Consider the following 13,951-nt stretch of genomic DNA (forward strand, 5'->3'; position numbering starts at 1 on the left):
GTTAGAAAAAGTCCTTGGTTTGTGGTGTCAGTGTTGAGGTTGTGTCTTGCACTGGCACTGGTGTGTTTTGCACTTTGATATTTGCACTGGAGGGGAAATTGGTTGTGGTTTAATGATGACATTCCCCAGTTTAGTTCCCCTCTCTCCAAGACTCCAAAGCTACCTGTAGCTCTCTTGCTTCCCCTTTCCTGTCCCCCAAAGAGAGGAGATTGGAGCACAAAAGGCAAGGATTGTGGGCTGAAATAAGAACAATTTACTGCAAACAGCAATGAGAGAGGAAAATGAAACAACAACAGCAAAAATACAAATAACAAAAGTGTACAAAAAAGAGAGTGTTGACCTGACTGCAGCTGTGCCACCCAAACCTCTCCCTCTGCTCAGGACCAGCATTCCCCTCTGCTGTCTGCCATGCTTGCTCCAAGAGAATGAATTCTCTTCTTCTGAGAAGAGAGAGACAGTCTGTAGACCAGAGCAAATCACTTGCCCCTGGCAATGATGTGATATGGCATCAAATAACATTAGGATCTGGTCAAACACCTCTCCCAGCTACTGTAAAAAAATCACTCTGTCCTGGTTGAAACTGGTGAAGGACTGCTGCTGTCAGTTTGGAATGGAAAACATTGAATGATGGTTAAATTTTTGCAGAGCAAGAGTTTTTGAGTCTGTTTCTTCTCATCCTCAAGCAACAGTGCTGATGTCACCTTTGGTCTTGGGAAAAAGGTTTTGTAGAATTCCCAAATCTTACAGTTTCCCATCACCTCATTCTCCTCAGACCCACATTCAAACCTCTTCTTCCAGCTCATTTCTCCAAAACCCATCAAAATTTTTGCCATCACCTTTTTTGTCCTCTGAGAAGCTCTTCCCAACCTGGCAGGGACCTTGGGGATGGAGCTTTCAATCCCATCTGTCATTTGTCCTCTGCACAGGACATCCAGCCCACAGCTGGATAACTGTGTCACACTGGGTGAGCAACAGGCTTGGGGTTGGGCACAAAGGGTTAATAGTGGCTGGAGTGACATCAGACTGGGGACCTGTCCCTGGTGGGGCTCTGCAGGGCTCCATCCTCCTCCCTGTGCACTTTAGCATTGTCAGAAATCACTGGGCACAGGACTGGGAGGGATATTGAGCAAGGTCACAGAGTGCAGAGCTGGAGGAGCTGTTGGTTCCCTCGAAGGCAGGGAGGTCCTGCAGGGACATCTTGACACACTGGAGGACTTTGCCATGGCCATGAAGTTCAGCAGGGACAGTGCTGGATTCTGCTCCTGGGATGGGCAGCCCTGGAGGTACAGACAGACCAAGGAATGAGGAAGTCAGCTCTGCAGGAAGGGATCTGGGAGGTGTGGTTGGTGGAAAGCTGGACATGAGTCAGCAGTGCCCTGGCAGCCAGCAGGGATGTCCTTGTCCTGGGGGCTTCAGGGCCAGCATGGCCAGCTGGGCCAGGGAGGGACTGTCCAGCTCTGCTCTGCACTGGGGTGACCTCTCCTCCAGTCCTGGGGGCAGTTTTGGGCCCTACAGTGTAAGAACAACATTATGATTGAGAACATGTTAGAGACCATCCAAAGGAGAGCACCAAAATGGTGAAGGGGAAGAGGAGGGCAAGAGGAGGGGCAAACACCAATCTCATCTCTGTGGTGCCCAGTGGCAAAGCAATGGCCTGAAGTTGTGTCAGGGGAGGTTTAGGTTGGATATTAGAGAAAGTTCTTCCCCCAGAGGGTGCTTGGGCACTGCCAGGCTGCCCAGGTGAGGGTTAGGGTGAGAGACAGGTAGAGAGAGAAGCAGCTTGGCTTTTATTAATTGTTTTAATTCCATATATACCTGGAATGTGTTCACAAAAACATGGAAATTATGGGCTTTGTGTGTCTGGTGAAAGGTGTGGAGCCACACAAGGAGCACCTGAGGGCATTTGCTTTGTCCAGGTTAAGTTTGGTACAATACTGATGACTCAGTGCAGGAAGGATTGGTGGTGTTTATTCTAAGAATACTTTTCACCTCCTTTACCTCCAAGGCTGCCAGAGCTCAAGAAGCATTTGGACAAAGCTTTGTGACCATGGGGATGGAGCTGTGCAGGGCCAGGAGGTGGACTGGATGATCCTTGTGGATCTCTTCCACCTCAGATTGTTCTGTGACCTTCTCATTGCCAGTGTGGGTTGAGCTGTGGTGTTTGCAGGGTGGAAATGTGGATGCTCAGTGATTCCTGACCCGTGGAATTAGCAGGTTGTGATGGAAAATACACAAGGCAAGGTTTGAAAGCATAGGGCAAGACTTTGGACTTTGGACATAAATTATTCAGAGGTAATTGCTCTCAGAGAAGAACCGTTGGAAAATTCATCTGCTCCCCATTTTTTACAAGGCAACCAGAAAATTCTTTTGGACAATTCATGTCCAGCAAGGGGAAGTTTCTGCACTTTTGGGGTTCCTCAGCTACACTTCACTTCAAAGCTTTTTGATTTGCTGAAAAAAAAAATCCCAACTTGCTCTTTTGGGAACTTTCCTTGGGCAGAGGGCTGGGTTGCACAAAATTCAAGCATTCTCAGGTTACTTTGAAGAAGCTTCTTTGATGTTTCCCCGTGCCAGTTTGTTTTGGAAGGTGCTTTAATGGTCTTCCCCTAGAAAAATAACACTTTCAAATGTGTGTAGGTATCTCAGCTCTCCACTTAAAAAAATGAGCAAAGTTGTTTAATGCTGCTGTTCAAGGTACATTAACCTTGTCTACTAAAGCTCTGACTGGCTCTTGCAGGTTTTATTCTCATGTTTATGTTGCAGAGATATCCCTGGAGCCTTTCAGAGATGGGTATCTTTGGAGAGGAGGGAAATATTTAGCAGTAATTGTTGTTCTCATCAGAAATCCACTGAAGCAGCTCCATCCTTTCTGTGGAGCTGAAGTTGGGAGGAGGATTGGGAAATATTAAATAAGTAAATACAAATAACAAATACATATAAATATTAAATAAATAAATAAAAACATGAAACAGCTCGGTGAAAATATTAAATAAATAAATAAATAAATGCTCCTTTCCCTGGTGCTCAGTGGCTCATCCAGTGACATTCCAAACCAGTGTTTGGCAGGAGATTTTTGGCATTGTCTGACGTGGTGTTTCCCTCTCCCTTTCATCCCAGTGCTTATGTATTGACCAATTGCTTTTTAAGGAGAAAAACAGAAAAGGGATTTGCTCTGGTCCAGAGTTTATTCTAGCGAAATATCAAATCACTATCTGCTTTAGCCCATGCTTGGAGCACAAACACAGACTGAAATTCTCCTTTTTCACCAGGCAATAACTCAGTAACAGGATGCTGGGAAGGGTATGAAGGTCAGCATTTAGTAAATGCAACATCTTGGCTGAGAGCTAAAGATGCTCCCAGTGCAAAAAACCTCCTGGGACTGCACTGAGAAAATTTATTGAGGAAATTTATTGAGGAAATTTGGCTACCATATATTCCTAAAAAACAATTAAAACTATTTGGTGGCACAGTGGTTTCTCTTGCACAAATGTTCCTGATCTCCCCAGATGAGGTGGTAGATGAGCCTCTTTGGAAGCAACTTTGAACATGGAGGAATGGCCAGGAATGGGTGATGTCTTGAAAAATTGGATTCTCTTCTGGTTTTGACCGTTTAATAGCATTTGGTTTATTTTTAATAAGCTCAGGGTGGCCTAAGTGACTTCCTTTCATGCCTTGTGAAAAGCTGGTATTCATCTTTCAGGGTAACCTGTGAATTTTGGTAAAAACAAGCAAAAAAAGGTGCAGATTGGTGGCTAGAAATGAAACATTCGAGAGGAGAGGGTCACTGTTAAATGGCTTTATGGCCAATCTAGAGTTGGCATCACCTGCCAGCAGTGAGTCTGTCCTTGTGGTTCTGAGTGAGATCTACTGTCCTCTGGAGGATCTTCTCCCTCCCTTCCCGGCTGTATTTCTTCATTTTAGCTTAGCTGAATGCATAGATCATCAACTTCAGCCTGCACAGGCCCTCTGTGAAGATGGGGACATAAAGAACTTGCAGCCTGCAGTGGAGAGAGCGTGACTGACTCGGTGTCAGTGCAAATCTCACTGCATCCCCTCTGCAAAAAATCCCCTTTGGAAAAGGCAATCTGCCCTTAGTATGGAAAAATACCTTCTGTGGCTGGAAAAAAAACATCCTCAAGAGTCTCTAATAATTTTGATGCTTCAGGTGGAGGAGAAGAAATGCCTGGAAAGTTGATTTTGGGATTTCTTGTGCTGAATCCTCCATCATCTATTGCATGTGTTGCTGTGGGGCAGAAGCTTCTCAAAGAGCTGGAAATAGTGATCCCCATTTTCCCATTGGTTCAGAAACAAGAGTTGTCCTTTGGAGATTGAATATTACCATTTTTCTTTGAAAACAGTGATGTACAGTCCATAAATGGGATTTTTTAATTCCTTTTTTTTTTTTAGTTTTTAAAAATTTTTTTGCATCCAGTTCTAATTCTAACCAACCCTAACCATTCTAATTTGGGTTTATGGCTGTTTTATTAATCAAGGAGGTCATATTCACCTGGAGGGTGGTGGATGACTGACAACACTTTGGTTTTTCAGATGTTTTAAGGCATTAGTGACCACATGGGGAAAAAAAAAAGTCGACTTCTCAACTTAGTCTTTAATTATTTTTACTTGAAAAAGGCTGTAATATATTGGTGGTAAAAAAAATCCAGCCTATAAATCTGAGTGTCTTTTAGATAGGCACAAGCTCTTTGGGAAATACATTTCCAACGTAATGGCAACATTTCAGTGATAGCTGAAATAATTTTATTTCATAAGGAAATTTAGGATACTTTGATCTCAAGTCGCTGCCAAAATGTGAAGTACTGCTGCTTCCGGAAATGAAAGAGCTTTTATGGGTTTTATTGCTCACCATTTCTTTCTTCTGTGCAAATCCCACAGGAGTTGCCTGCAATTCCTGCCCTCCTTGATCTCCAGCTCCCCAGAATCCACTCTTCACCCGAGATTTGAACATTACCTTGAGGTGAGCTGAGAGGAGCTGGCATGGCTTTGGTGATGCTCTGCTCCTTCCCTGGTCTGGATGCCCACAGTCTGGAGCTGTGCAGCCAAATTCAGTTAAGAAGTGGGGAAAAGAACGAAAGAAATGAGAGGGGATTAATGTATAAAACAAAAAATATAAAAAATACAAAAAAATACAAAAAAAAATTACAAAAAAATACAAAAAAATGCTACAAAAATACTACAAAAAATACAAAGCATATGAAAAATAAGGAAGGGTTAATGCATATAATAGCAGCTTTCAGCCCTTGCCTGTGCTGGCTGCTGATAAATCCATGGGGCTGACAGCTCTGCACTGTTATCCTGAGATTCATGGCTGGGGCTCCACGTGGAACACCTGTCCAGCTTTCCCTGTGGCTTTCAGACCCTTTCCTGGATATTTACAGTGCCTGAGTGCATTTGTTTCCCCCAAGATAAATTTCCTGCTATTGGCAACAGCTGTCTCCCACTTTTATCCTTTTTTTTTTTCACCCCCACGTTTGGCTGTGAGTCCAATTCTCCAAACAAATCAACACCCATAAACCTCAATGAACGGCTTGATTTGAGCAGCTCTGATCTTATTCAGCAATTAAATGGGGCTCTGGGCTGCCACCTTCTGGGAATAGATTCACCCAAAAATCACACCCCACAGGAAATCACCACGTGCTGCTTGTAGGATCGCTCCTGGCAGGAACAATAGATGCCAAGCAGGGTTTTTTCACCCAAAATAGCAACGTCTTTATTTTTTTTTTAGCTTTCCACCCAGATGTCCAGCCTGTCACAGCGCTAAATTCTGCATTTCCCCAGCTGCAAGTGTTTCTGGTGGGGAGGTTTTTCCCTTGGTGTTCCCCCCCGAGGACACAGCTATTTGTGTCTGCAGCTGGGAGCTGAGTTTTGACATTGGACATCAAAGATTTTAAGCTGTGAGTTCACTCAGGAGCAGATCATTTTGCCTCCTGCTATGTTGCTGTTGGGAGAAAAAAGATGAAAAGCATGGTTTTAATCCCATAAATGCAATATCCTTCTCGCTGCAAGAGGTCTGTGTCGTGCAAGATCTACCTTCACAATGCACAGGATTTTGGGTGTGATCCCTTGGTACTCAATTCATGGGTTACCCACATTTGTGCAGAGTACAGAAAAGAATAACCTCTTTTATTCATGCAAAATAAGTAAGAGTTGTTGACACTCATCCCATGCACACAGCACTTGGATTTTCAGTTGGATATGGTGCATTTGGGAACTTAGTGCTTGGTAAAGCCTGGAGCCTTGAGAAGATCAGGATATTGCGCCTCATCCCCCAAACAACCACAGACCTCACAGAGAGGACTTTCTAAATTTTTCACAAAGATTCCCAAATGTGCCTCAGTTTTGACTGAGCTCCTCAGTGCCTCCATTCCTCTTCCTTTCACCTTCCTGCCTGGCACCATTTCACAGTGAAAGCAATGCTAACACTATTTTTTGGTTATATTCCCTCACAATATCAGGGGACTTTACATAACTTTCTGCATTTTTTCATGGGATGGAAGAAATGTCTTCATGGGATTATCCAATTCTTCTTTCCCGTTGGCTTCTCCAGATGGGAAACCAACGGGAAAGCCATTGATGGGAGAAGCCTTGGAGAGGTGGCATCTCTTCCAAAAATGAGGCTTGGCAAGAAGAAATGCACTTTTGGAGGACCCAGGAAGATCTGCTGGGTGACTTTGTGAGTTGGCCCTGAGCCACAGAGAGGACAGGACAGAGCTTTTTTAAGGAAAGAACTTATAAAAGGTGAAGAGCTCGTGCCCCACTGTCCATTTTGGGTTTAGGCCCTTGAGGGGGACTCTGTTTCAGGCAGTCTGTTTCAGCCATCAGTGTGAAGAATGTCACCTCTCCTCCCTGTCTTCTTTTCCCCCTCCCTTCCTGTGGGGTTTTTTGGGGGGACAGAGCCCCCAGGTGCTCAGCAGCTCTGTGCTCTCCCGCAGGTTCTCGATGTGACTCCCAAGCAGGATGCACCATGTCTCCCCAGCACCAGCTCTGACCATGATGGCCACCCAGACAGTGCCTCCTCCTCCTCCCTACCAGGACACCCCACAGGTGAGTGTCCTGCAGCACCCCTGGGCTCCTCCAGACCCCCAATTAATTACCTTCATTTCCTAAATAATGGGCTTTACAAATGATTTCACCCTGCAGCATTCATCTCAGAGACTGGCAAAGATAAAACCCCTCCTGTCAGTCTCTGAGATGGAAAGATTTTGGGTCAAATGATGGGTTTTTTCCCCATTTTTGTCCTATTTTGAGGTCTTTGGTTCTCCTTGGAAAGCCAACATGGTGGTGTGATTGCAACCAGCAGGTTAATTAGGTGGAAAGATGAAACATTTGACTAAACCAGGGCAGGTCTAGTCACAGGAATGGCCTTTGATTTATTTCAATGGCATTTTTTAATAATCTGTGGCTGGGGAGAAAAAAGATTTCATCTCCAATGGTGCTCTAAGTGGTCAAATAACTTTTCTAAGCATCGTTATGGAGTCAAGTTATTATAAGAAGTGCAGTTTATCCGAGAGAAAGTCTTCAGGAGCACCCCAGTGGGCTGGAGCTGGGAGTTGAGGATGGATTTTGGTGATGGTCCTGCACCTTGAAGCCCATCCTGAGATTTTTTTAGGGGTAAATTTATATCACATTTCCACTTTTCCAGCTACAATGAGTGAACAGGGGTGATCTGTATTGTGCACTGAGCCAGCTCTCTGTTCAAAGCAGCTTTTTTTTTTTACATATGGAATATTTTGAGTTTTTCCCCATTTACTGCATCTCTCACCTGCAAAAGCAGAAAAATCTCCCCTCCCAGGGAAAAAAAAAAAAACCAAAACAACCCCACCAGCTTGTCCTCTGCACGCTAAAATAAATAAATTTACTTTCCCACCCCCCCTTGAAGCCACCCATGCCTCCTTTCTGCTCATTTCCTTCGGTGGGAAAAGGTCACTTCTCCCAAACGACACCTCGGTGGGGTTTTTATGGCTCCAACAACTCCTGTGGCATCATTTACTCGCTTCGCTGCTCTGCTGCCAGTGGAGCTTTTTTTTTTCCCCAAATTTTTTTCTCCCCTTTCTCGCTTACCCAGCGGGGAGCCACGGCTCTGTTTGAGTCCTAATGGGCAATTGAAGGGGTTTTGAAAATAGCCAACATTTTCTGGAGCATCCTTTGGAGACATCCCCTCTGCCTCCTCCATCCCTGTCCCTGCTCTGCCCCCTGCTTGAATACACTGAATTTTGGGGAGCCTCAGGAGCATTGCTGACCAAATCCTTCCTTTTTTTACCTTATCCAGGGGGTTGCTCAAGCGTTTCTCTTTCTGTTTAGTGGGTTTGGAGGAAAAGCTGCAGCCAAGAATTGATTTTTTTTTCGACTCGGGCTGTGACTGCTGTGAACTTTTCACCTGAAAATTTGGGATTTCTAGGGATTGGAAAAGCAAATTGCACGAATTTCTCCTCCCCGAAGGTGGGGATGAAATGGGGAGGAGTGGTGATAAGTGAAAAAAATATTGATTATTAGAGCTGCAATGAGCTCCTCCTCACCAAGGGAAGCACTCTGGGGAGAGCAGTGCTAAAAAAAGGGATTTGGGGAGCTTTGCATTCATGTTTTCCATCAGAGGCTGTGCAAGCTGTCACCCCCAGTGTCAGCAACATGCAAAAATGGAGCAGAAATGATGGGAAAAGCTGCATTTTGGAAGGAAAAAAGGCTTCATTAGTCACTGGAATCTGTTAAAGGTGTGTAACATGGAGCATCTCTTACACCAAGCATGGTTGCACTCATTGAGTACTTTGTTGAAAATTAAGGAGTCTGCATAAAAATCAGGATGTTTTTCGTAATAAAACAAAAAGCCAAGGAAGAGTTTTCAGCCATTTCATTGGTGAAAAGAGTTTGTTTTGAAAATGGGTATTTTTAGCACCAAAAGTGGTGAAAGCAGCTTTGCCCTACCAAAAAATGGTTCTTAAGTGGTCACAGCAGGGAGAAAAAAGGGAGGAAGAGAGATTTATTTAATTAATTAAATAATATTTTTGCTTATTCTAAAATATATCTGAGAAAAAAGTGTTAAGAATTGGGTGGAAATGTTAATTTTTCATTAATTTCAGCACAGAAAGTGATAAAGAGCATCTTCCCCCTCCCCACAAGTAGGGCAAAAATGTTGAATAAATAAGTAGATCAATACATAAATAACTTACTCAACAAATATATTTTGAAAAAAATTTTAGAAATTGCATGAGGAGTTGATTTTTCATAATTTTCAAAGTGATAGAAGTATCTTTCTTCTTCGCCTCTTCACCTTTTTTTATGTGGTTATAACAGGGACAGAAATCAAAAACTATGAACACAGCTCTATCTTTTTAATGATAAAAATATTTTTTCAAAAGTCCCAGGTTAAAAATTGAGCAGAGATGGTGATTTTTCAGCAGGAGCCACAAACTCCTCCCAGTTCCTGGTGTCCTCAGCAGGTTTTTTGGGCTCAGAATTGCTGTTTTCAGCATTTTTGTGATGGCAGTGGAGGAAATTCCCAGCAAAACATTAAGGAATAGAGAAATGATAATTTAGGGGATTTGCTCTCTGAGCTTCATGTTTTGTCCATGTTAAAAAAACCCAAACCTAAAGAATTATGGGGATTATGGCATTTAAACCTGGGGGAAACCTCCCTGGAGCCAAAAGAGCAGCCAACAACACCAGCAGAGGATTTCCTTCCAAAAGAAGGAAAAAACGCAAAAATATCATCCCTGAACCCCAGAAATCTGGAATACCCAAACCTAGAAATATCCTATGCAGCACCTCAGAAATATCTCCTTTACCCAGGAGCCTTGCAAAAACACAGGGATTTTAAAATTAATTTTTTAGCATTTATGTACTGCTGTTTAATTTCAGTGTTAATTTCTTTTTAAAATTTTTTTTTGCGTCTTTAAAGCCTTTTGTAGTTTTTTTTGCGTGTTCCACATTGAAAACACATTTTTGAGGACATTTTAAACACAATTAAAATTCTTTTTTCAACATTTTAACATCTTTTAATGTGTTTTCTACATTTCTAGAGTGTTTTCGTTTTTTACAGAATTGCAAACATTTTTTACGTTTTTCTGTATTTTAAATGAATTTTGAACATATTTGTAAAAGGTTTTGTCATTTTCGCGTCTTTGAACGTATTTGTAACTTTGATTTCAAAACTTTGATCTCCCAATATGTTTGTAAACACATTTTGAACATATTTGAAGCACATTTTAGCCCATTTTTAAGTTTACACAATCGTTGTCATTATGGTGATTTTTTTCTTCACTTTTTTCTGCTTTTTAAACATAATTGTTTGTATTTTTCATTTTCCTTTTTTTTTTTTTTTACCTTTCTCCCCTCCTGCAACTCTTTTTGGCCATTTTCCAGGAATAAAAAAACCCCAAACCAAAATCCACCTGCATTTTTTATCAACATTTACAACTTTTCTACCCAAATATCTCCCTTTTCTCCTCATTTTTCCCACTACCAGCAACCTGCTGCCTTTTCCCTCCTTTCCCATCCCCACCTGCTCCCCCCAAAAAACCCATTTTTGGCTCCATTTTTGCCTCCCTCCTTATTCAGCTGCAAATTTCCCCCATCCCAGCATCCTCTCACCTCTTTTTCCATGGACTTGGAGTTATTTTCACTTATTTTTGATTCTTTTCTTCAGTCCAAGGTGAGGTAATGGCTTGGGAGCAGCCCCAAAGGAGGCTTTTTTTTTTTTTGGGTAATAGCTCAATTAGTTGCAGACTTGGCTGGAAATAGTCAACTTGGCAGGATGCAAAAAGGGCTTTGGAATCCTGGTAAATAAGTGTGATGAAGGGGGGAAAAAATAGGGAAAATGTTGGGGGGAAAAAAGGGAAAATGGTGGGGAGAAAAAAGGAAAATATTGGGGAAAAAAGGGAAAATTTTTGGGAAAAAACAGGGAAAATGTTGGGGAAAAAACAGGGAAAATGTTGGGGGAAAAAAGGGAAAATGTTGGGGGAAAAAAAGGAAAAATGTTGGGGAAAAAAGCCATTTTTTCCCTGCATCAGTGTAATTTTTAAGGGAGATAATGGGGAGGAAAAAAACGGGGAAAGAGGATGAGGAGATATTCAGTGCCATGGCTGGAGCATCCCAAAATCTGCTGGAATTTTGGTTTTTAATGGAATATGGGGAGGAAAAAGAGAAATCAGAATTGCTGGGATCAGAAGGGGAAGTGAAGCCCAAATTTCACTCCTTTTTTTAGCACCAGGAATTGAACCTGAGTTGGAAATTAAATAGCACCAAGTGAATTTGCAGGTGCTGGAGCCAAACTTTGGAGTTATGAACAATAAAGGAGATTGAAGGAAAGGAAAGAAAAAAAAAAAAGTGGAAAAAAAACCCGACAGCAAAAGGTCAGGCAGGAGATATTAAAGGCAAATATTTTAAAAGCAAAAGGTGTGATGGTTTGGGTCCAGCTTGGGTTTACAAAGTTTTACATATTTGTGTATTTTCATTTACATATATATCCATTTACATTAATCAATGACACAATAATGGATGTATATGAACATTTTTATATGTTGATCATCACAAAGAAATCTAGAGGCATATTAGACAAATAAATAAAAATATATTTTTATTTATAAAAATATAAATATATTCTATATATTTTATATATAAAATATATATAAGCCCATTTCTATATAAATAAATATATAAGAGTATCAGACAAAGAAATTATATAATTTATATCAAAACACAGGAAGAATCATTATATAAATATAGATTATATATAATTACATATAGATACAAAAATAAGTATCTTAGACAAATAAATAAATAAAATATATAATATTTAGCAACAGCCAGAGCTTCCTTTTGCTCCGTGCCTCGAGGGAAGACTGAACATTTCCCAGTAAAAATAAGCAAATACTAATTTTTTTACAAATTTCAACCGTGAAGGAGGCAAACCAACCCCTTTGCAATAATTTCCCACTGAGATTTTAGGCTAAAACCACTGGATTTGGGGTGCTGCTGATGCATTTGAACCCCAAATTCTCCCTGATTTTTTTTTTTTTAACAGAGTTTTGTGGCAATAGCACAAAGCCCATGTTGGACCTGCCTGAAGCCTGCCAGGAGCTCAGATAACACAGAGTTTTTAATGGAGTTTTAAGTGCAAACTGCCCCTAACTAGGAGTTATCCTGCTCCAGAGGGTGGCAGGTTTGGGGTGATGCTGGGAGGATGCTCAGAGATTTGCAGGAGCAATGGCACAGGAACATCTCACCTCTTCAAGACTTATACTTAATAAATAAATAGCTATTTATTTATCATTATTATTGTGCCATTTTTAAAAGAAGCACAATTCTTGCCGTCAGGGTGATTTATTGCACATCACACCCCCACGGTGTCAGCAGCACTGGGGCTAAAGCTGGGTGATTTGGGCATGGGCACCATAAAAATCTGATTTTTTTTGGCTGCCTTCTCACAGCTCTGAGGTGACTCATTGCTGGGCTTGGCGAGCTGGAAGAGGCTCACCTAATTTGGGGATAAAATTGAAAATGACTGTGTCTAGACAGAAATACCTGCTTTGAAAAAAACTCCTGGCAAACCACGGTGTTGCAGCTGATTTAATCTGGGGCTCCTGTGAAACATCCTTTCTGAAATGACCCCATGCAGCAAAGATGGTGGGACTTTTTTTTGTGAAAAAAGTGGAAAAAATGGGGAAAAATGTGGTAAAAACCTCAACCTTCTCTTTTCAGGCAAAGATAAAATGCACATGGGTGTTTTACCTCCCCCAAACACAGAGCCAAGCACTGAGCCCTCCTTGATGCTTCAAACAAAATTTCCTAAAACAGGCTAGACAAAGTTAGGAGAATCAACAGCAGATTAATTTATTAAAGGCCTTTAGGTACATTTAGGGCAGACAGAGCTTGCTCAAAAGGCTACACCCAAAATGGACAGAGAATCACGAGTTCTTCACATTTTATAAATTCTGTCTATTAACATATCAAGACTTAATTCTCTGATTACCCCTTCAGGTGATGATGTCAATCACCCCAAGTTTGCTCCCACAATTCACTGCTGTTTACATATTTTGGGGTTCTGAGACAGCAAAATGTCCTTGGATTTTCCAACTGAGAGGAATTGTTTTGTCTAAAACTCTGGGAACAGAGGTTTTTAGCCCTTTTTATGGAGCCTGGAGCTGCACACCAAATCTACAGATACATGAAAACCAGAAGCTAAAAATCCTTAAGGCATCACCCAAACTTCCGAAATTCCATACCGAAGCAAAACTCAGCAGAAAAATCACACCAAACCCTATTTTTATTTAATAATCTTTTTTTCCCCCCTCTCTCCCTCCTTCCTTCCTTCCCAGATGACAGCCACAGCCCAGCAGCCCACCAAAGCCCAGCCCGTCCATCTCAGCACGCCAGCAGCTGCCAACACCCCAGTGCCCACTGCGGGCAGCGACCCCCAGGCCCAGCTGGAGGCTGACAAGAGGGCTGTCTACAGGTGAGGCAAGAGAATTGCACTCATTAATGCATTTTAATTGATGGCTGCGTTGCTGTAACGTGGGGTTATTGCAGCGATGCAGTAATTAATGCATTGGTTGCTGGATCGGCTCGCTGATGCATTCGTTAGTATTATGCATTATTAATCTGTTCTTCTGATGCATTAATTAACAGGCAGGAAGGGGGGATTAGCAATTAGCTCCTTTTTAGCAATGATAACTATTGATTGTAATGCATGGTGATGGAGCTCCTTCCTGGACTTGGTTGTGCAGCATCTCTGCTGCTTCAAAATATTCACCCTCAAAAAAAAAAACCCAATTAACCTTTTTTTGGGGGGCAGAGCCATGGGATTTGGGGCTGAACAAGGAGCAGAGTCACCCATTAACCTGAAATGTGCTGTTTGTGCTTCTGTCAGGATGTGGGCAGTGATGGGCAATGGATGGATGTCCCTTCCAGTCCCCTTTTTTGTCACTTTAGGGATAATAAT

The 13,951-nt window shown here is 42.0% G+C and overlaps 1 protein-coding gene across 8 annotated transcripts in view; it reads left to right on the forward strand.

Annotated features, from left to right (window-relative positions):
* The window catches only part of PKNOX2 (PBX/knotted 1 homeobox 2), an 86,443-nt gene that overhangs the window by 50,027 nt on the left and 22,465 nt on the right, over positions 1 to 13,951 (forward strand). For 6 of the 8 annotated variants that reach the window (XM_085081643.1, XM_085081641.1, XM_085081640.1 and 3 more), the window contains 3 exons: positions 4,894 to 4,975; positions 6,951 to 7,062; positions 13,329 to 13,465. In XM_085081643.1, coding sequence (XP_084937769.1) covers positions 6,976 to 7,062; positions 13,329 to 13,465 — 224 coding nt within the window. In that variant the 5' untranslated portion in view covers positions 4,894 to 4,975; positions 6,951 to 6,975. Of the gene's footprint in view, positions 1 to 4,893; positions 4,976 to 5,743; positions 5,913 to 6,950; positions 7,063 to 13,328; positions 13,466 to 13,951 lie in introns of all 8 variants that reach the window. The other 2 variants (XM_085081646.1, XM_085081647.1) reach the window with 2 other exon arrangements.

Source organism: Lichenostomus cassidix, chromosome 24 (genome assembly GCF_008360975.1).
Source record: "Lichenostomus cassidix isolate B80296 chromosome 24, HeHo_3.0, whole genome shotgun sequence".
In the NCBI taxonomy this organism is placed as follows: Eukaryota; Metazoa; Chordata; class Aves; order Passeriformes; family Meliphagidae; genus Lichenostomus; species Lichenostomus cassidix.